The sequence below is a fragment of the Salmo trutta genome, chromosome 16 (genome assembly GCF_901001165.1).
Source record: "Salmo trutta chromosome 16, fSalTru1.1, whole genome shotgun sequence".
Classification (NCBI taxonomy): domain Eukaryota; kingdom Metazoa; phylum Chordata; class Actinopteri; order Salmoniformes; family Salmonidae; genus Salmo; species Salmo trutta.
Window position 1 is genome coordinate 4,687,310 of NC_042972.1, and position 24,839 is coordinate 4,712,148.

The following is a 24,839-nucleotide window of genomic DNA, read 5'->3' on the forward strand; positions in this document are numbered from 1 at the left end:
CCACTAGTTATAACTGGACTAACAGGTTATTATAGAATACATCCCTCCCCTGTATATTCCACTAGTTATAACTGGACTAACAGGTTATTATAGAATACATCCCTCCCCTGTATATTCCACTAGTTATAACTGGACTAACAGGTTATTATAGAATACATCCCTCCCCTGTATATTCCACTAGTTATAACTGGACTAACAGGTTATTATAGAATACATCCCTCCCCTGTATATTCCACTAGTTATAACTGGACTAACAGGTTATTATAGAATACATCCCTCCCCTGTATATTCCACTAGTTATAACTGGACTAACAGGTTATTATAGAATACATCCCTCCCCTGTATATTCCACTAGTTATAACTGGACTAACAGGTTATTATAGAATACATCCCTCCCCTGTATATTCCACTACTTATAACTGGACTAACAGGTTATTATAGTCAGTTTATATGTGTCTAATATTAGATAGTCTTGAAAATGGAATCTGCTGTTTGTCATAACCAACGAATGGTAAATCCCCTAACTAGCTTACATAAAGTGATACTGGCAAGCACAGTGTGATTTGATCTTCTACCAGGAAGGGATGAGAACCAATCCTCCTTTATATTCCAGTACACCTCTCTCTCTTCCTTTCCTGTGCATGACTAAGCTGTTAGCAATAACTATTATTGTAAATTGTTTATATTCGCTAGATAACGCTTGGCTGGAGGGGAAAGTCGTGAGGTATGTTCCTACATGGCGTTTTGACCTGTACAGCGTGTCAAGCTAACGTAAACACTATGATACGGAGCTAGCTACGTGCTAGCATCTCTCTCTCTGTGTGTGTGTGTGTGTGTGTGTGTGTGTGTGTGTGTGTGTGTGTGTGTGTGTGTGCGTTTGTGTGCCCATCAAAGTGGTGTTGGCAATGATCTTGGATACGTCTTAACTTATACATGTAGTATTTTAAACGTGTGTGTGTGTGTGTGTGTGTGTGTGTGTGTGTGTGTACCAGGGGCTCCCAAATAGATGTGATGGAGGTGATGTGTTTCAGAGACAGGACTCTTCAGGGTAGTAGGAACATTAAGCACAGCATCGTGTTCCAGGTCAAACTGCCGGTCCCTGAGCAGTCTGTCAATGCAGGTAAACACACACACACACATCTCACCGTTCCTGCTCTGCAGAGCCACAGGGCTGAGAAAACACACAAAGCCTGGCCTTTTTATCTGGAGGACAGGAGCGAGGGGTGGGGAGATGGGAGCGAGGGGTGGGGAGATGGGAGCGAGGGGTGGGGAGATGGGAGCGAGGGGTGGGGAGATGGGAGCGAGGGGTGGGGAGATGGGAGCGAGGGGTGGGGAGACCGAGATGAGGGATGAGGAAAGGGAGATGGGAGGGGGAGACCGAGGGATGAAGAGACGAGAGCGAGGTATGGGGAGAGGGAGACGAGAGCGAGGGATGGGGAGACGAGAGCGAGGGATGGGGAGAGGGAGACGAGAGCGAGGGATGGGGAGAGGGAGGCGAGAGCGAGGGATGGGGGAGGGAGAGACAGGGAGGCGAGGGATGGAGAGACAGAGGGAGAAGAGAGTGAGGGATGAGGAGAGGGAGACGGGGGATGGGAAGACAGAGGGAGGCGAGAGTGAGGGATGGGGGAGGGAGAGACAGGGAGGCGAGGGATGGAGGGAGGCGAGAGTGAGGGATGAGGAGACGGAGACGGGGGATGGGGAGACAGAGGGAGGCGAGAGTGAGAGGGATTTAAATGTTAATGCAGAGACCACCACCTCTCCCTTTGTGGGGTTTGATCGGCTCAAGATCCCAAACAGTGCCTTATTCCCATCTTTATATAGTACGCTGCTGTTGACCAAGGCTTTATGGGCCCTCCTCAAAAGTAGAGCTCTACAGTGCCTTCAGAAAGTATTGATCACCAAACGGTTCCTGAATGGTTGGGAGAAGTTGTTCTCGGAGGATGTGTTGGTACCATTCTTTATTCATGGCTGTGTTCTTAGGCAAAATTGTGAGTGAGCCCACTCCCTTGGCTGAGAAGCAACCCCCACACATGAATGGTCTCAGGATGCTTTACTGTTGGCATGACACAGGACTGATGGTAGCGCTCACCATGTCTTCTCCAGACAAGCTTTTTCCGGATGCCCCAAACATTCATCAGAGAAAATGACTTTCCCCCAGTCCTCAGCAGTCCAATCCCTGTACCTTTTGCAGAATATCAGTCTGTCCCTGATGTTTTTCCTGGAGAGAAGTGGCTTCTTTGCTGCCCTTCTTGACACCAGGCCATCCTCCAAAAGTCTTCGCCTCACTGTGCGTGCAGATGCACTCACACCTGCCTGCTGCCATTCCTGAGCAAGTTCTGTACTGGTGGTGCCCCGATCCCGCAGCTGAATCAACTTTAGGAGACAGTCCTGGTGCTTGCTGGACTTTCTTGGGCGCCCTGAAGCCTTCTTCACAACAATTGAACCGCTCTCCTTGAAGTTCTTGATGATCCGATAAATGGTTGATTTAGGTGCAATCTTACTGGCAGCAATACCCTTGCCTGTGAAGCCCTTTTTGTGCAAAGCAATGATGACGGCACGTGTTTCCTTGCAGGTAACCATGATTGACAGAGGAAGAACAATGATTCCAAGCACCACCCTCCTTTTGAAGCTTCCAATCTGTTATTCAAACTCAACCAGCATGACAGAGGGATCTCCAGCCTTGTCCTCGTCAACACTCGCACCTGTGTTAACGAGAGAATCACTGACATGATGTCAGCTGGTCCTTTTGTGGCAGGGCTGAAATGCAGTGGAAATGTTTTTTTGGGGGGGGATTCAGTTCATTTGCATGGCAAAGAGGGACTTTGCAATTAATTACAATTCATCTGATCACTCTCAATAACATTCTGGAGTATATGCAAATTGCCATCATACAAACTGAGGCAGCAGACTTTGAACATTAATATTTGTGTCATTCTCAACTTTTGGCCACGACTGTATGTCATTATCAACAGTCTCCTAATCAATAGTATACTCTAATCAATATTATGTCATTATCAACAGTCTCCTAATCAATAGTATACTCTACTCAATAGTATATCATTATCAACAGTCTCCTAATCAATAGTATACTCTAATCAATAGTATATCATTATCAACAGTCTCCAAATCAATAGTATACTCTAATCAATAGTATACTCTAATCAATACTCTGTCATTATCAACAGTCTTCACTAATCAATAGTATACTCTAATCAATAGTATACTCCTAATCAATAGTATATCATTATCAACAGTCTTTGCTTTCTGTTCCCTCAGTGTGTCCAAAGAATGTAGGATGGGAGAAGAACCCTAAAGGGTCCATGGGACCCCGGATGGTCAACCTCAGTGAATGTATGGACCCAAAGAGGTACAATAAATCAACCAATCAAAAGGTACATGGTGAGTCTTATCTCTAATGTGCGTCTAGTGTCTATCTAACGTTCTTTATCTAACACACCAGACTGGCGGAGTCATCAGTGGATCTCAACCTGAAGTTGATGCGTTGGAGGCTGGTGCCTTCTCTGGATCTGGACAAAGTGACTTCTACTAAGTGTCTGCTGTTGGGTGCTGGTACATTGGGTTGCAACGTAGCCAGGACTCTAATGGTGAGGACCTGCGATGTTTAGATTACATAATGGAAACGGAGATCAGCGAGAATATATCCTGTATACCTTCTGACCAGGTCAAATGCAACATGTCAATATACTTCAACATTCTTGAAGTGACTCTAATGCTGAGCTCCTGGTAGGTTTTTACATAAGGTCATGGGAACATGGAGAATATATATATATATATATATACACATTTTGATATTTGCATTTCAGTCATATAGCAGACACTCATCTAGCGACACTTACTGTACATGTAGAGAGAGACTATATATATAACATGTAGAGAGAGACTATATATATATATAACATGTAGAGAGAGACTATATATATATATAACATGTAGAGAGAGACTATATATATATATATATATAACATGTAGAGAGAGACTATATATATATATAACATGTAGAGAGAGACTATATATATATATATATAACATGTAGAGAGAGACTATATATATAACCATGTAGAGAGAGACTATATATATATAACATGTAGAGAGACTATATATAACATGTAGAGAGAGACTATATATATATATAACATGTAGAGAGAGACTATATATATATAACATGTAGAGAGAGACTCTATATAACATGTAGAGAGAGACTCTATATAACATGTAGAGAGAGACTATATATATATAACATGTAGAGAGACTATATATATATATAACATGTAGAGAGACTCTATATATATAACATGTAGAGAGAGACTATATATATATATATAACATGTAGAGAGAGACTATATATATATATAACATGTAGAGAGAGACTATATATATATAACATGTAGAGAGAGACTATATATATAACATGTAGAGAGAGACTATATATAACATGTAGAAAGAGACTATAAATAACATGTAGAGAGAGACTATATATAACATGTAGAAAGAGACTATAAATAACATGTAGAGAGAGACTATATATAACATGTAGAGAGACTATATATAACATGTAGAGAGAGACTATATATAACATGCAGAGAGAGACTATATATAACATGTAGAGAGAGACTATATATAACATGTAGAGAGAGACTATATATAACATGTAGAGAGAGACCATATATAACATGCAGAGAGAGACCATATATAACATGCAGAGAGAGACTATATATAACATGTAGAGAGAGACCATATATAACATGCAGAGAGAGACCATATATAACATGTAGAGAGAGACTATATATATATAACATGTAGAGAGAGACTATATATAACATGTAGAGAGAGACTATATATAACATGCAGAGAGAGACTATATATAACATGTAGAGAGAGACTATATATAACATGTAGAGAGAGACTATATATAACATGTAGAGAGAGACCATATATAACATGCAGAGAGAGACCATATATAACATGCAGAGAGAGACTATATATAACATGTAGAGAGAGACTATATATATATAACATGTAGAGAGAGACTATATATAACATGTAGAAAGAGACTATATATAACATGTAGAGAGAGACTATATATAACATGTAGAGAGAGACTATATATAACATGTAGAGAGAGACTATATATAACATGTAGAGACTATATATAACATGTAGAGAGAGACTATATATAACATGTAAAGACTATATATAACATGCAGAGAGAGACTATATATAACATGTAGAGAGAGACTATATATAACATGTAGAGAGAGACTATATATAACATGCAGAGAGAGACCATATATAACATGCAGAGAGAGACTATATATAACATGCAGAGAGAGACTATATATAACATGTAGAGAGAGACTATATATATAACATGTAGAGAGACTATATATAACATGTAGAGAGAGACTATATATAACATGTAGAGAGAGACTATATATAACATGTAGAGACTATATATATATAACATGTAGAGAGAGACTATATATATAACATGTAGAGAGACTATATATAACATGCAGAGAGAGACTATATATAACATGTAGAGAGAGACTATATATAACATGTAGAGAGAGACTATATATAACATGTAGAGAGAGACTATATATAACATGTAGAGAGAGACTATATATAACATGTAGAGAGAGACTATATATATATAACATGTAGAGAGAGACTATATATATATAACATGTAGAGAGAGACTATATATATATAACATGTAGAGAGAGACTATATATATATAACATGTAGAGAGAGACTATATATATATAACATGTAGAGAGAGACTATATATATATAACATGTAGAGAGAGACTATATATATATAACATGTAGAGAGAGACTATATATATATATAATATGTAGAGAGAGACTATATATATATATATATATAACATGTAGAGAGACTCTATATATATATAACATGTAGAGAGAGACTATATATATATATAACATGTAGAGTGAGACTATATATATATAACATGTAGAGAGAGACTATAGATAACATGTAGAGAGAGACTATATATAACATGTAGAAAGAGACTATATATAACATGTAGAAAGAGACTATATATAACATGTAGAGAGAGACCATATATAACATGTAGAGAGAGACTATATATAACATGTAGAGAGAGACTATATATAACATGTAGAGAGAGACTATATATAACATGTAGAGAGAGACTATATATAACATGTAGAGACTATAGATAACATGCAGAGAGAGACTATATATATAACATGCAGAGAGAGACTATATATATATATAACATGTAGAGAGAGACTATATATATATATATAACATGTAGAGAGAGACTATATATATAACATGTAGAGAGAGACTATATATATATATAACATGTAGAGAGAGAGACTATATATATATAACATGTAGAGAGAGACTATATATATATATATATATAACATGTAGAGAGAGACTCTATATATATAACATGTAGAGAGAGACTCTATATATATAACATGTAGAGAGAGACTCTATATATATAACATGTAGAGAGAGACTCTATATATATATAACATGTAGAGAGAGACTCTATATATATAACATGTAGAGAGAGACTCTATATATATATATATATAACATGTAGAGAGAGACTCTATATATATATATAACATGTAGAGAGAGACTCTATATATATATATAACATGTAGAGAGAGACTCTATATATATAACATGTAGAGAGAGACTATATATATATAACATGTAGAGAGAGACTATATATATATATATAACATGTAGAGAGAGACTCTATATATATAACATGTAGAGAGAGACTCTATATATATATAACATGTAGAGAGAGACTCTATATATATAACATGTAGAGAGAGACTCTATATATATATAACATGTAGAGAGAGACTCTATATATATATAACATGTAGAGAGAGACTCTATATATATATATAACATGTAGAGAGAGACTCTATATATATAACATGTAGAGAGAGACTATATATATATATAACATGTAGAGAGAGACTATATATATATATAACATGTAGAGAGAGACTATATATATATATATAACATGTAGAGAGAGACTATATATATATATATAACATGTAGAGAGAGACTCTATATATATATATAACATGTAGAGAGAGACTATATATATATATATAACATGTAGAGAGAGACTATATATATATATAACATGTAGAGAGAGACTATATATATATATAACATGTAGAGAGAGACTATATATATATATAACATGTAGAGAGAGACTATATATATATAACATGTAGAGAGAGACTATATATATAACATGTAGAGAGAGACTATATATAACATGTAGAGAGAGACCATATATAACATGTAGAGAGAGACTATATATAACATGTAGAGAGAGACTATATATATAACATGTAGAGAGAGACTATATATATATAACATGTAGAGAGAGACTATATATATATAACATGTAGAGAGAGACTATATATAACATGTAGAGACTATATATAACATGTAGAGAGAGACTATATATATATATATATAACATGTAGAGAGAGACTATATATATATATAACATGTAGAGAGAGACTATATATAACATGTAGAGAGAGACTATATATAACATGTAGAGAGAGACTATATATAACATGTAGAGACTATATATAACATGCAGAGAGAGACTATATGTAACATGTAGAGAGAGACTATATGTAACATGTAGAGAGAGACTATATATATAACATGCAGAGAGAGACTATATATAACATGTAGAGAGAGACTATATATAACATGTAGAGAGAGACTATATATAACATGCAGAGAGAGACCATATATAACATGCAGAGAGAGACTATATATAACATGTAGAGAGAGACTATATATATAACATGTAGAGAGACTATATATAACATGTAGAGAGAGACTATATATAACATGTAGAGAGACTATATATATATATAACATGTAGAGAGAGACTAAATATAACATGTAGAGAGAGACTATATATAACATGTAGAGAGAGACCATATATAACATGTAGAGACTATATATAACATGTAGAGAGAGACTATATATATATAACATGTAGAGAGAGACTATATATATATAACATGTAGAGAGAGACTATATATATATAACATGTAGAGAGAGACTATATATAACATGTAGAGACTATATATAACATGTAGAGAGAGACTATATATATATATATAACATGTAGAGAGAGACTATATATATATATAACATGTAGAGAGAGACTATATATAACATGTAGAGAGAGACTATATATAACATGTAGAGAGAGACTATATATAACATGTAGAGACTATATATAACATGCAGAGAGAGACTATATGTAACATGTAGAGAGAGACTATATGTAACATGTAGAGAGAGACTATATATATAACATGCAGAGAGAGACTATATATAACATGTAGAGAGAGACTATATATAACATGTAGAGAGAGACTATATATAACATGCAGAGAGAGACCATATATAACATGCAGAGAGAGACTATATATAACATGTAGAGAGAGACTATATATATAACATGTAGAGAGACTATATATAACATGTAGAGAGAGACTATATATAACATGTAGAGAGACTATATATATATATTACATGTAGAGAGAGACTATATATATAACATGTAGAGAGACTATATATAACATGCAGAGAGAGACCATATATAACATGCAGAGAGAGACTATATAACATGCAGAGAGAGACTATATATAACATGCAGAGAGAGACTATATATATAACATGTAGAGAGACTATATGTAACATGTAGAGAGAGACTATATATAACATGTAGAGAGACTATATATATATATATAACATGTAGAGAGAGACTATATATATAACATGTAGAGAGACTATATATAACATGCAGAGAGAGACTATATATAACATGTAGAGAGAGACTATATATAACATGTAGAGAGAGACTATATATAACATGTAGAGAGAGACTATATATATATAACATGTAGAGAGACTATATATATAACATGTAGAGAGACTATATATAACATGCAGAGAGAGACCATATATAACATGCAGAGAGAGACTATATAACATGCAGAGAGAGACTATATATAACATGTAGAGAGAGACTATATATATAACATGTAGTGAGACTATATATAACATGTAGAGAGACTATATATATAACATGTAGAGAGACTATATATATATAACATGTAGAGAGACTATATATAACATGTAGAGAGACTATATATAACATGCAGAGAGAGACTATATATAACATGTAGAGAGACTATATATAACATGTAGAGAGAGACTATATATATATAACATGTAGAGAGACTATATATATATATAACATGTAGAGAGAGACTATATATATATAACATGTAGAGAGAGACTATATATATAACATGTAGAGAGAGACTATATATATATATAACATGTAGAGAGAGACTATATATATATAACATGTAGAGAGAGACTATATATATATATAACATGTAGAGAGAGACTATATATATATAACATGTAGAGAGAGACTATATATATATATAACATGTAGAGAGAGACTATATATATATATATATATATATATAACATGTAGAGAGAGACTATATATAACATGTAGAGAGAGACTATATATATATATATAACATGTAGAGAGAGACTATATATATATATATATAACATGTAGAGAGAGACTATATATATATATATATATATATATAACATGTAGAGAGACTATATATATATATATATAACATGTAGAGAGAGACTCTATATATATAACATGTAGAGAGAGACTCTATATACATAACATGTAGAGAGAGACTATATATATATATATAACATGTAGAGAGAGACTATATATATATATATATATATATAAAATGTAGAGAGAGACTCTATATATATATAACATGTAGAGAGAGACTCTATATATATAACATGTAGAGAGAGACTATATATATATATAACATGTAGAGAGAGACTATATATATATATATATATATATATAACATGTAGAGAGAGACTCTATATATATAACATGTAGAGAGACTATATATATATAACATGTAGAGAGAGACTAAATATAACATGTAGAGAGAGACTATATATAACATGTAGAGAGAGACTATATATAACATGTAGAGAGAGACTATATATAACATGTAGAGAGAGACCATATATAACATGTAGAGACTATATATAACATGTAGAGAGAGACTATATATATATAACATGTAGAGAGAGACTATATATATATATATATATAACATGTAGAGAGAGACTATATATATATATATATAACATGTAGAGAGAGACTCTATATATATAACATGTAGAGAGAGACTCTATATATATAACATGTAGAGAGAGACTCTATATATATAACATGTAGAGAGAGACTATATATATATAACATGTAGAGAGAGACTATATATATATATATATATATATATAACATGTAGAGAGAGACTATATATATATATATATAACATGTAGAGAGAGACTCTATATATAAAATGTAGAGAGACTATATATATATAACATGTAGAGAGAGACTAAATATAACATGTAGAGAGAGACTATATATAACATGTAGAGAGAGATATATATAACATTGTAGAGAGAGACTATATATACACATGTAGAGAGAGGACCATATATAACATGTAGAGACTATATATAACATGTAGAGAGAGACTATATATATATATAACATGTAGAGAGAGACTATATGTATATAACATGTAGAGAGAGACTATATATATATATAACATGTAGAGAGAGACTCTATATATATATATAACATGTAGAGAGAGACTCTATATATATATATAACATGTAGAGAGAGACTCTATATAACATGTAGAGAGAGACTATATATAACATGTAGAGAGAGACTATATATAACATGTAGAGAGAGACTATATATAACATGTAGAGAGACTATATATATAACATGTAGAGAGACTATATATATATAACATGTAGAGAGACTATATATAACATGTAGAGAGACTATATATAACATGTAGAGAGAGACTATATATAACATGTAGAGAGAGACTATATATAACATGTAGAGAGAGACTATATATAACATGTAGAGAGAGACTATATATAACATGTAGAGAGACTATATATATATAACATGTAGAGAGAGACTATATATAACATGTAGAGAGAGACTATATATAACATGTAGAGACTATATATAACATGTAGAGAGAGACTATATATAACATGTAGAGAGAGACTATATATAACATGTAGAGACTATATATAACATGTTGAGAGACTATATATAACATGTAGAGACTATATATAACATGTAGAGAGAGACTATATATAACATGTAGAGAGAGACTATATATAACATGTAGAGAGACTATATATATATATATATAACATGTAGAGAGAGACTATATATAACATGTAGAGAGAGACTATATATAACATGTAGAGACTATATATAACATGTAGAGAGAGACTATATATAACATGTTGAGAGACTATATATAACATGTAGAGACTATATATAACATGTAGAGAGAGACTATATATAACATGTTGAGAGACTATATATATATATAACATGTAGAGAGACTATATATAACATGTAGAGAGAGACTATATAACAATATACACAACTGGTCATAAAGTTTGGACACACCTACTCATTTCAGGGTTTTTCTTTATTTCTACTATTTTCTACATTGTAGAATAATAGTGAAGACATCAAAACTATGAAATAACACATATGGAATCATGTAATAACCAAGAAAGTGTTAAACATATCAATCTTTTTTTATATTTGAGATTCTTCAAAGTAGCCACTCTTTGCCTTGATGACAGCTTTGCATACTCTTGGCATTCTCTCAACCAGCTTCATGAGGTAGTCACCTGGAATGCATTTCAATTAACAGGTGTGCCTTGTTAAAAGTTAATTTGTGGGATTTATTTCCTTCTTAATGCGTTTGAGCCAATCAGTTGTGTTGTGACAAGGTAGGGGTGGTATACAGAAGAAAGCTGTATTTGGTAAAAGACCAAGTCCATATTATGGCAAGAACAGCTCAAATAAGCAAAGAGAAACAACAGTCCATCATTACTTTAAGACACGTAGGTCAGTCAATACGGAAAATGTCAAGAACTTTGAAAGTTTCTTCAAGTGCAGTCGCAAAAACCATCAAGCGCTATGATGAAACTGGCTCTCACACCCATGTCCTTGTGTTGGTGAGAGTCTCCCCTTTCGAAAGAGGGGTCATAATAGGCCAAAACCGTTGGATCGCTACAGACACATCTCTAGTTTAAATTGATGGATTTTTGATGGGGATTTTTTTGATTTTCACGGGGGTGCGACCATTATAGGTCAAGGGTTAACGTCACAAACAGCAAAACAGTTAGCAAATATGTATATGTTGTTGTGTTCTGCAGGGCTGGGGGAGTGAGATGGCATCTTGTTGTTGTGTTGTTGTGCTCTGCAGGGCTGGGGGAGTGAGATGGCATCTTGTTGTTGTGCTCTACAGGGCTGGGGGAGTGAGATGGCATCTTGTTGTTGTGCTCTACAGGGCTGGGGGAGTGAGATGGCATCTTGTTGACGTGTTGTTGTGCTCTACAGGGCTGGGGGAGTGAGATGGCATCTTGTTGACGTGTTGTTGTGTTCTACAGGGCTGGGGAGTGAGATGGCATCTTGTTGTTGTGCTCTACAGGGCTGGGGAGTGAGATGGCATCTTGTTGTTGTGTTGTTGTGCTCTACAGGGCTGGGGGAGTGAGATGGCATCTTGTTGACGTGTTGTTGTGTTCTGCAGGGCTGGGGAGTGAGATGGCATCTTGTTGTTGTGTTCTACAGGGCTGGGGAGTGAGATGGCATCTTGTTGTTGTGCTCTGCAGGGCTGGGGAGTGAGATGGCATCGTGTTGTTGTGTTCTGCAGGGCTGGGGGAGTGAGATGGCATCTTGTTGTTGTGTTGTGTTCTGCAGGGCTGGGGAGTGAGATGGCATCTTGTTGACGTGTTGTTGTGCTCTGCAGGGCTGGGGGAGTGATATGGCATCTTGTTGTTGTGCTCTACAGGGCTGGGGAGTGATATGGCATCTTGTTGTTGTGCTCTACAGGGCTGGGGGAGTGATATGGCGTCTTGTTGTTGTGTTCTGCAGGGCTGGGGGAGTGAGATGGCATCTTGTTGTTGTGCTCTACAGGGCTGGGGGAGTGAGATGGCATCTTGTTGTTGTGCTCTGCGGGGCTGGGGAGTGAGATGGCATCGTGTTGACGTGTTGTTGTGCTCTACAGGGCTGGGGGGTGAGATGGCATCTTGTTGACGTGTTGTTGTGTTCTGCAGGGCTGGGGAGTGAGATGGCATCGTGTTGACGTGTTGTTGTGTTCTGCAGGGCTGGGGAGTGAGATGGCATCTTGTTGACGTGTTGTTGTGCTCTACAGGGCTGGGGGGTGAGATGGCATCTTGTTGACGTGTTGTTGTGCTCTACAGGGCTGGGGAGTGAGACACATCACGTTTGTGGACAACGCTAAGATCTCTTACTCCAACCCAGTGAGACAGCCACTGTATGAGTTTGAAGACTGTCTGGGAGGAGGCAAGTCCAAGGCCCTCGCTGCCGTTGACAGACTGGGCAAGATCTTCCCTGGAGTGGTGAGTTCCTGACCTCTAACCCATAACCCCTGACCCTGGCCTCCAAACCCAACTCTACCCCTCTGTCTCAATAACACCACTTACACTAACTCTGTCATGGTGAGGCGTTTGCACTACAGTCAGCACACAGCTTCTGTCTTCTCTTTCTGCTTGGGGTCCACAGTCAGCACACAGCTTCTGTCTTCTCTTTCTGCTTGGGGTCCACAGTCAGCACACAGCTTCAGTCTTCTCTTTCTGCTTGGGGTCCACAGTCAGCACACAGCTTCTGTCTTCTCTTTCTGCTTGGGGTCCACAGTCAGCACACAGCTTCAGTCTTCTCTTTCTGCTTGGGGTCCACAGTCAGCACACAGCTTCGGTCTTCTCTTTCTGCTTGGGGTCCACAGTCAGCACACAGCTTCGGTCTTCTCTTTCTGCTTGGGGTCCACAGTCAGCACACAGCTTCGGTCTTCTCTTTATGCTTGGGGTCCACAGTCAGCACACAGCTTCAGTCTTCTCTTTCTGCTTGGGGTCCACAGTCAGCACACAGCTTCGGTCTTCTCTTTATGCTTGGGGTCCACAGTCAGCACACAGCTTCAGTCTTCTCTTTCTGCTTGGGGTCCACAGTCAGCACACAGCTTCGGTCTTCTCTTTATGCTTGGGGTCCACAGTCAGCTTCGGGGCTTTGTGTGAGCAAGCCCCACAAATAAATCAGTTGCACTGCACACTGTTTTCATGGGCCTTGTTTCCTGTGCACCTGCCCACTTGACATTGTCTTGTTTTTCCCGAGTGGGGAAGAGGGAGAGCAGGACGCGCGGCTGCCTCCTTGGCTGCCTCCTTGGCTGCCTCCTTGGCTGCCTCCTTGGCTGCCTCCTTGGCTGCCTCCTTGGTTGCCTCCTTGGCTGCCTCCTTGGCTGCCTCCTTGGCTGCCTCCTTGGCTGCCTCCTTGGCTGCCTCCTTGGCTGCCTCCTTATTTCTTGGCGTTCATGTGGTTCTCACGAAGCTCACATGCCAAATTCATGATGATAAACTCTCCCGCTGACTGTCTCGTACAACACGTGCGCGTTGATAGCAGCCATGTCGAGGCACGTTGTAGAACACAGCAACAAGCCAGCGGTGAGTACCTCCCTTTTACAGAGTCCGAGGGGAGATTTTATGTACAATTTCCAGCCGTTCATCATAAAATAATTACACCGCCCACAATTCTTCATCATCATTACACTACTGTTCTAAATTCAATCATCGTCATTATTCAGAGCATTCAAATTCAATTATCATATGATATCTGTTTTCTATTGCTCATTCACTCGTTAACGATATTCATCCAGTGAGGAGAGAGACTCATTAGCGCCTGGTGTCTTTTTAAAATTTTTATTTATCCTTTATTTATCTTGGCAAGTCAGTTAAGAACAAATTCTTATTTACATTGACGGCCTACCGGGGAACTGCCTTGTTCAGGGGCAGAATGACAGATTTTTACTTTGTTAACTCGGGGATTCGATCTAGCAACCTTTCGGTTACTAGTCCAACGCTCTAACCACTAGGTTACCTGCTGGTTACTGGCCCAGCGCTCTAACCACTAGGCTACCTGCTGGTTACTGGCCCAACGCTCTAACCACTAGGCTACCTGCTGGTTACTAGCCCAACGCTCTAACCACTATGCTACCTGCTGGTTACTGGCCCAACGCTCTAACCACTAGGCTACCTGCTGGTTACTGGCCCAACGCTCTAACCACTAGGCTACCTGCTGGTTACTAGCCCAACGCTCTAACCACTATGCTACCTGCTGGTTACTGGCCCAACGCTCTAACCACTAGGTTACCTGCTGGTTACTGGCCCAGCGCTCTAACCACTAGGCTACCTGCTGGTTACTGGCCCAGCGCTCTAACCACTAGGCTACCTGCTGGTTACTGGCCCAACGCTCTAACCACTAGGTTACCCGCTGGTTACTGGCCCAGCGCTCTAACCACTAGGTTACCTGCTGGTTACTGGCCCAACGCTCTAACCACTAGGCTACCTGCTGGTTACTGGCCCAACACTCTAACCACTAGGCTACCTGCTGGTTACTAGCCCAGCGCTCTAACCACTAGGTTACCTGCTGGTTACTGGCCCAACGCTCTAACCACTAGGCTACCTGCTGGTTACTGGCCCAACGCTCTAACCACTAGGCTACCTGCTGGTTACTGGCCCAACGCTCTAACCACTAGGTTACCTGCTGGTTACTGGCCCAGCGCTCTAACCACTAGGTTACCTGCTGGTTACTAGCCCAGCGCTCTAACCACTAGGCTACTTGCTGGTTACTGGCCCAGCGCTCTAACCACTAGGTTACCTGCTGGTTACTGGCCCAACGCTCTAACCACTAGGTTACCTGCTGGTTACTGGCCCAGCGCTCTAACCACTAGGCTACCTGCTGGTTACTGGCCCAACGCTCTAACCACTAGGTTACCTGCTGGTTACTGGCCCAACGCTGTAACCACTAGGTTACCTGCTGGTTACTGGCCCAACGCTCTAACCACTAGGTTACCTGCTGGTTACTGGCCCAGCGCTCTAACCACTAGGCTACCTGCTGGTTACTGGCCCAACGCTCTAACCACTAGGCTACCTGCTGGTTACTGGCCCAACGCTTTAACCACTAGGCTACCTGCTGGTTACTAGCCTAACGCTCTAATCACTAGGTTACCTGCTGGTTACTGGCCCAACGCTCTAACCACTAGGTTACCTGCTGGTTACTGGCCCAGCGCTCTAACCACTAGGCTACCTGCTGGTTACTGGCCCAACGCTCTAACCACTGGGTTACCTGCTGGTTACTGGCCCAACGCTCTAACCACTGGGTTACCTGCTGGTTACTGGCCCAACGCTCTAACCACTGGGTTACCTGCTGGTTACTGGCCCAACGCTCTAACCACTAGGTTACCTGCTGGTTACTCGCCCAACGCTCTAACCACTGGGTTACCTGCTGGTTACTGGCCCAACGCTCTAACCACTAGGTTACCTGCTGGTTACTGGCCCAACGCTCTAACCACTAGACTACCTGCTGGTTACTGGCCCAACGCTCTAACCACTAGGCTACCTGCTGGTTACTGGCCCAACGCTCTAACCACTAGGCTACCTGCTGGTTACTAGCCCAACGCTCTAACCACTAGGCTACCTGCTGGTTACTGGCCCAACGCTCTAACCACTGGGTTACCTGCTGGTTACTGGCCCAACGCTCTAACCACTAGGTTACCTGCTGGTTACTGGCCCAACGCTCTAACCACTAGGTTACCTGCTGGTTACTGGCCCAACGCTCTAACCACTGGGTTACCTGCTGGTTACTGGTCCAACGCTCTAACCACTGGGTTACCTGCTGGTTACTGGCCCAACGCTCTAACCACTAGGCTACCTGCTGGTTACTAGCCTAACGCTCTAACCACTAGGCTACCTGCTGGTTACTCGCCCAACGCTCTAACCACTGGGTTACCTGCTGGTTACTGGCCCAACGCTCTAACCACTAGGTTACCTGCTGGTTACTAGCCTAACGCTCTAACCACTAGGCTACCTGCTGGTTACTGGCCCAGCGCTCTAACCACTAGGCTACCTGCTGGTTACTGGCCCAACGCTCTAACCACTAGGCTACCTGCCGTCTTGACCCCTTAAGTTGCTGATAGAAACAGGATCTACGTAATTTTTTTGTTCGTGATTTTAAAGTTCAGACTGATCAATGTAACATTTTAATATTCTAGAAAGGTCATGGAAGGAGGAGGGTGTTGCTATTTTTGGGGGGGCAGATTGTAAATAAAAACAAAACTCAAACGTCTGTGGCCGTGGCGCTTCTTGTATTAACTGGTTCAATGGGATGACGGCAAACTACACATTTGGTTTTATACTGAACGAAAATATAAGAGCAACATGCAACAATTTAAAAGATTTACTGAGTTACAGTTCACATAAGGAAATCAGATCATTAAAATGTATCTAATCTATGGATTTCACATGACTGGGAATAGATACCTTTTTTAATTATCTGATTTAAATAAATATACCTTTTAAAAACAAAAAAGGTAGGGGTGTGGATCAGAAAACCAGTCAGTATCTGGTGTGACCACCATTTGCCTCATGCAGCGCAACACATCTCCTTCACATAGAGTTGATCAGGCTGTTGATTGTGGCCTGTAGAATGTTGTCCCACTCTTCTTCAATGGCTCTGCAAAGTCAAATCAAATGTTATTAGTCACATGCGCCGAATACAACAGGTGTAGTAGACCTCACAGTGAAATGCTTATTTATGAGCCCCTAACCAACAGTGCAGTTAAAAAAAACAAACGGATAAGAATAAGAAATAAAAGTAAAAAGTAATTAAAGAGCAGCAGTAAAAAATAACAATATATACAGGGGGATGCCGGTACAGAGTCAATGTGCAGTGGCACCGGTTAGTTCAGGTAGTATGTATCCTGTGATCCTGTGTTGAGGATCAGTGTGGCGGATGTGTTGTTGTCTACCCTCACCACCTGGGGGCGGCCCGTCAGGAAGTCCAGGATCCAGTTGCAGAGGGAGGTGTTTAGTCCCAGGGTCCTTAGCTTATTGATGAGCTTTGTGGGCACTATGGTGTTGAACGCTGAGCTGTAGTCAATGAACAGCATTCTCACATAGGTGTTCCTTTTGTCCAGGTGGGAAAGGGCAGTGTGGAGTGCAATAGAGACGGCATCATCTGTGGATCTGTTGTGGCGGTATGCAAATTGGAGTGGGTCTAGGATTTCTTGGATGATGGTGTTGATGTGAGCCATGACCAGCCTTTCAAAGCACTTCATGGCTACAGATGTGAGTGCTATGGGTTGGTAGTCATTTAGGCAGGTTACCTTGGTGTTCTTGGGCACAGGGACTATGGTGGTCTGCTTAAAACATGTTGGTATTACAGACTCGTACAGGGAGAGGTTGAAAATGTCAGTGAAGACACTTGCCAGTTGCCAGCATGCTCGCAGTACACGTCCAGGTAATCCGTCTGGCCCTGCGGCCTTGTGAATGTTGACCTGTTTAAAGGTCTTACTCACATCAGCTGCGGAGAGTGTGATCACACAGTCTTCCGGAACAGCTGGTGCTCTCATGCATGTTTCAGTGTTATTTGCCTCGAAGCGAGCGCAGAAGTAGTTTGTGTTACTGGTCAGCTCTCGGCTGTGCTTCCCTTCGTAGTCTGTAATGGTTTGCAAGCCCTGCCACATCCTTCGAGCGTCAGAGTCGGTGTAGTACGATTTGAACTTAGTCCTGTATTGACGCTTTGCCTGTTTGATGGTTCGTCGGAGAGCATAGCGGGATTTCTTATAAGCTTCCGGGTTAGAGTCCTGCTCCTTGAAAGCAGCAGCTCTAGCCTTTAGCTCAGTGTGAATGTTGCCTGTAATCCATGGCTTCTGGTTGGGGTATGTACGTACGGTCACTGTGGGGACGACGGAGATAGAACGACGCAGCAGGATAAATAATGTCCGTAGAGGTAGTAGCAGGGGGGGAGCAGCAGGAGAAAGAATGTCCATAGAGTGAGTTAAGACATGAAGTGTTGTTGCTAGGTAACACGCTGAGATTCATGGGGAGATGCTGCCAAGGGAACCGATTGGCTAAAATTAAAGGATGACAAATCCTTTACTCAGTAGGTCAGTCCCATATAATTCTATAGTCACTCCCACTAAGGCCAGTTTAGAATGGTTGATGTCCCAGGTTTATATGCGCTGTGTGCAATTTCTTCTCTCCAGACCAGAAACGCAGGCATACGGTGATCCCAACGTCATCAATTATGCACACACACACACACACACACACACACGCACAGATGATTCCATCATGACCAGAACACAAACAGGCCACCAGTCCCCCAGTCTCTCCCAGCCCCCTCTCATCACCGCTGAGAGCAGAGAACACACACACACACACATCAGATGAGGATGTGACTGGTGATTAGGACACCATCATTACAACATTACAACACCCACTCAGATGGAATCTGCTTTGTGTTAATGGCTCCTACAGATGGAATCTGCTTTGTGTTTAAAGGCTCCTACAGATGGAATCTGCTTTGTGTTTAAAGGCTCCTACAGATGGAATCTGCTTTGTGTTAAAGGCTCCTACAGATGGAATCTGCTTTGTGTTAAAGGCTCCTACAGATGGAATCTGCTTTGTGTTTAAAGGCTCCTACAGATGGAATCTGCTTTGTGTTTAAAGGCTCCTACAGATGGAATCTTCTTTGTGTTTAAAGGCTCCTATAGATGGAATCTGCTTTGTGTTGACTTCTAAAAGTCTAAGCCTTTGGGGGGGGGAGGGGACCTTTTGGTATCCCAATTTTTATTTTATTTTTATTTGGCCTTTACTTCTATAGCCCATGTAAACGCATTGAATAACACATTCATAAATGGCATAAAAAGACAGTAACAAAATAAATCAGGTTTTGAAGTGTCGGTCCTGTATACGACTGACCCCGTTGGGTCGACTGGCTGTTGTTCGACCAAGATTAGATTTTTTTAGCCGAGCAGTGGCAAATATACTGTATATAAAAGTAATGATGGTACACTAGACACCTGTCTGATTCACGCCTCTCTCAGTGGACTAATCCATTGTGGAGGCCTCTCTCAGGGGACTAATCCATTGTGGAGGCCTGTCTCAGTGGACTAATCCATTGTGGAGGCCTCTCTCGGTGGACTAATCCATTGTGGAGGCCTGTGTCGGTGGACTAAACCATTGTGGAGGCCTCTCTCGGTGGACTAATCCATTGCGGAGGCCTCTCTCGGTGGACTAATCCATTGTGGAGGCCTCTCTCGGTGGACTAATCCATTGTGGAGGCCTCTCTCGGTGGACTAATCCATTGTGGAGGTCGCGGGGATGATGGTACACCAGTATCACCAGTAGTACCTTCACCGTTAATTCCCCACATTTCTAATCTTTGTTTGTTTGGTTATGGTAATTTCTGTTAATGCATTCAATATATTATTATTACAGTCTTACCGTTGTCATTTTAGGAGTGGACACGTTGTTTGCAGAGCATCTTAACTCACCATCACCGTGGAGTTTCTCAAAAGTCATTTTTTTCTTTGCCTCAAACAGAAAGTATACAAAGTCTGTTTTTACATCCGTTGAGAATGACAATACTTCTTCAATGAAGCCTATTTGAAAAATCTTTCCAGCTTTCTCTCTTTTCAATAACCACTCAGCATTAAAGAGGAAACAGTGTGATGCTCTTCTCCTTTTGCACCAAATAGCCTACAGCAGTGTCTGTCTCTCCGGAGCTCACTGGTGGGGAAACTCCAGGGCCCAAAATATTTTATACAATGTTGCAAGTTTGCTGGCATGTTCGGGCTGGACCCAGTTGATAGTTGATACAATGTTTCAACTTCCTTGCAGACAGGCCATGTGTAGCCAATGTGATTTTATATGATATTTATTTTTATCAGAATATTTTCTACCTGCTTGTTGCAATGTTTTTTTTTTTTTTTTTGCTTTATGTAGGCTATTTTTACATATTGTCAATAGAAGTTACTTCTACTTTTGTATATTTTGTATTATTGGTCGACCAAGATTATTTATTTTTTTGACGACAGCCCTAGTCCTATATCTAGGAGACATAAGAAAGCTCAGGAAATATTAGTTTTTTTGGACACACATTTAATCCCATCTTTTTGTTGGCACAAAACTACCTCCGTACTTCCATTCGTTTGTATGGGTTACCTTCAGATGAGTCCTGTGACACTTGTTTGGGGTGCACTCCGGCCTGTTAATCACACTTTGATCAGGTTTACGTGTGAGCCGAGCATCATGTTTTACGTGTGGTCATCATGCATGATTATGCAGCTCCTGCAGGTGTGATGAAGTCATGGAAAGTTGAGATTGTAGTAACCTATTGTGATCTCTCTCATTTTCTATTCCATGGTTGTGTTTAAAGTGATGCTCCAGAGCTTTTGTATAATTTCAGCCAGTAGTTTTGACAGTAGTACTAACAAGCCAAAACAGGTCCCTGAAAATTGTGCACCCATGTGGGACCATTTCTTAGGACGTGTTACGTTTTTTTTTATAACTAACCCGAGGTAGACCAGAACCTGTCGTTTTCAATGGGAACGAATTAATCCTAGTGGGCAGAACAAGCAAGGAGGTGGGAAGAGCCAAGCATGAGCTAGAGAGATCTTATTGGCGCGTTCTAGCATGTATTTGCATATTTCCGTTCGGGAACGCCTACTCTGAAATGCAATAACTAATTTAACCCTTGCACTCCTAAACAACAAAACAATTTGAAACTTTGGCAAAGGGGTAATGTCTATAAAACTTAGTCCATTCAGTTTGTAAGATTCTAGTTTTGTGAACAAAACAAACAAAAAAAACTGCATTGAGATCAAATATTCCATCGATGAGAAAATAAGCAGAATGTCGGCCATAATCCATCTCGCTCCATCTTCCCCCATTGGGCTTCTCTCTCACCACCATATTTGGTAGTGAGTGGAAATGTCCAACTGGATGCTTCACATTAATATAAATCAGGAGAAACATTTTGGATCATTGCTCATATTTTATCTATTTAGCAATTCGTATGATTTACGTTTCAAATTGGTGAGTGCTTAAGATCCCCGGACTGCATCTTTTAACAAAATGGGTATTATATCCTATGGTAACCTATGTGATGTCTCTGTACGTGGAAGGTCCATACCATGAGCATCCCTATGCCAGTCAACTTCTCTGAGGTTACCCATATGATCTCTATATATGTTTTATACCTATTGGTTAAACTAGATGATCATGTCCCCCTGTAGAATTCAGAGGGCCACGTGATGAGCATCCCTATGCCAGGCAACTTCTCCGAGGTTACCCATATGATCTCTATATATGTTTTATACCTATTGGTTAAACTAGATGATCATGTCCCCCTGTAGAATTCAGAGGGCCACGTGATGAGCATCCCTATGCCAGGCCACCCAATCAACTTCTCCGAGGCGACCATGTCCCAGGCCAGGCAGGACGTGGAACACCTGGAGAAACTGATCTCGGAGCACGACGTCGTCTTCCTGTTGATGGACACCAGGGAGAGTCGATGGCTGCCGACTGTTATAGCTGCCAGCAATAGGAAGGTGAGAGGGAGGGAGGGAGAGAGGGAGGGTACACGCATGGGGTCTCTACTTCACCGGCAGAGAGGGTGGAACCAGGTAACACGTCCTAAATGACATCCTATATGGTGCACTACTTTAGAATAGGGCTCTGGTCTAAAGTAGTGCACTATATAGGGAATAGTGCTCTGGTCTATAGTAGTGCACTATATAGGGAATAGGGCCCTGGTCTAAAGTAGTGCACTATATAGGGAATAGGGCTCTGGTCTAAAGTAGTGCACTATATAGGGAATAGGGCCCTGGTCTATAGTAGTGAACTATATAGGGAATAGGGCTCTGGTCTAAAGTAGTGCACTATGTAGGGAGTAGCGTATAGGGAATATACTGTAGGTAATAGGGTAGCATTTGGGACACAGGCTATATCCTTAATGGCTTGGTGTATAATAGTCTAACAGCATTTTGACTTACGCTCATCAACATAATGAAAGTGGGATTGTTTTGCTAGTATATATGTGTTTATCTTGGGGGAGAGGTCATTTCATGTTATATTTAACAAACACACTTTGGCTCTTCCCATCTCTCCCTCCCTCCCACCCCCACCCCTCTCCCTTCCTCCCTCCCTCCCTCCCTCCCTCCCTCCCTGTCTCTCCAGTTGGTAGTGAATTCTGCCCTGGGATTTGACACCTTCGTGGTGATGAGACACGGTCTGAAGAAACCTAAACCCTGTGGACCAGGAGACTCCTCGGACCCCTCTTCCTCCTCCGCCTCATCCTCTTCCTCCACGCCTGCCGAGCCCGCCCAGCTCCCAGCAGCCTCTCTGTTCTCCAACATCCCCGGACACCGCCTCGGATGCTACTTCTGTAACGACGTTGTCGCCCCCGGAGACGTAAGACGCCGTGTTGTTGTTGTTTTTGTTATTGTTGTTGTTGCCCACGGAGATGTGAGAGCCTTTCACATTCAAAAAAGCTATTATTGTGTATCAAATGAAAAAAATATCTTTATTAACACAGTAACACAAGACAAAAAATGGTTCAACCGGACCCTGGACCTCTTGATGTTGTTGTTTGTATCAGTACACCAGAGACCGGACCCTGGACCTCTGTTGTTGTTTGTATCAGTCCACCAGAGACCGGACCCTGAACCTCTGTGTTGTTGTTGATGTTTGTATCAGTCCACCAGAGACCGGACCCTGGACCTCTCGTTGTTGTTGATGTTTGTATCAGTCCACCAGAGACCGGACCCTGGACCTCTTGTTGTTGTTGATGTTGATGTTTGTATCAGTCCACCAGAGACCGGTCCCTGGACCTCTTGTTGTTGTTGATGTTGTTTGTATCAGTCCACCAGAGACCGGACCCTGGACCTCTTGTTGATGTTGTTGTTTGTATCAGTCCACCAGAGACCGGACCCTGAACCTCTTGTTGTTGTTGTTGATGTTGTTTGTATCAGTCCACCAGAGACCGGACCCTGGACCAGCAGTGTACAGTGAGTCGTCCAGGCCTGGCCATGATAGCAGGAGCCCTGGCTGTAGAACTCATGGTGTCCATACTACAGCATACTGAAGGGTATGGACTATAGATATACATATATTTACACAGATACGTGATTGGACTGTCATGGTTTTTATTGAATGTCATCCTAGCTAGTTGATTGGTCTGACAGGTGAATGATTTGAAAGTTTCAATATGTAATGTTAGTGAAGGTGTAGTGAAAGACATCTTCATTATGGGGTCATTTCCTGGGGTAGGGGTCATTTCCTGGGGTTGGGGTCATTTCCTGGGGTTGGGGTCATTTCCTGGGGTAGGGGTCATTTCCTGGGGTAGGGGTCATTTCCTGGGGTAGGGGTCATTTCCTGGGGTAGGGGTCATTTCCTGGGGTTGGGGTCAATTCCATTTGTATTTCCAGTCAATTCAAAAAGTAAACCCAATTCCAAATGTCCCTAATTGAAAAGCATTGAAGATCATTTTAATTAATTTCTGTGTACTTTTCTGAGTTGACTGGAACCCCCAACCCTGGTCATTTCCAGTGGTGGAACATGTACCCAACAAGTACCCAACAAGTACCCGACATGCACCCGACATGTACCCAACATGTACCCAACAAGTACCCGACATGCACCCGACATGCACCCGACATGTACCCAACAAGTACCCGACATGCACCCGACATGTACC

At 40.6% G+C, this 24,839-nt stretch overlaps 1 protein-coding gene across 6 annotated transcripts in view; it reads left to right on the top strand.

The window, feature by feature from the left end:
• Window positions 1-24,839, top strand: part of atg7 (ATG7 autophagy related 7 homolog (S. cerevisiae)) — a 111,315-nt gene that overhangs the window by 9,478 nt on the left and 76,998 nt on the right. For 5 of the 6 annotated variants that reach the window (XR_003867022.1, XM_029692821.1, XM_029692819.1 and 2 more), the window contains exons 9-15: window positions 993-1,120; window positions 3,277-3,367; window positions 3,461-3,605; window positions 13,490-13,648; window positions 22,498-22,692; window positions 23,321-23,554; window positions 24,115-24,230. Coding sequence is in view for 5 of the 6 variants with exons in the window: in XM_029692821.1 (XP_029548681.1) it covers window positions 993-1,120; window positions 3,277-3,367; window positions 3,461-3,605; window positions 13,490-13,648; window positions 22,498-22,692; window positions 23,321-23,554; window positions 24,115-24,230 (1,068 nt within the window). In the remaining variant the exon portion in view is untranslated. Of the gene's footprint in view, window positions 1-992; window positions 1,121-3,276; window positions 3,368-3,460; window positions 3,606-13,489; window positions 13,649-22,497; window positions 22,693-23,320; window positions 23,555-23,839; window positions 24,030-24,114; window positions 24,231-24,839 lie in introns of those variants that run through there. The other variant, XM_029692823.1, reaches the window with a different exon arrangement.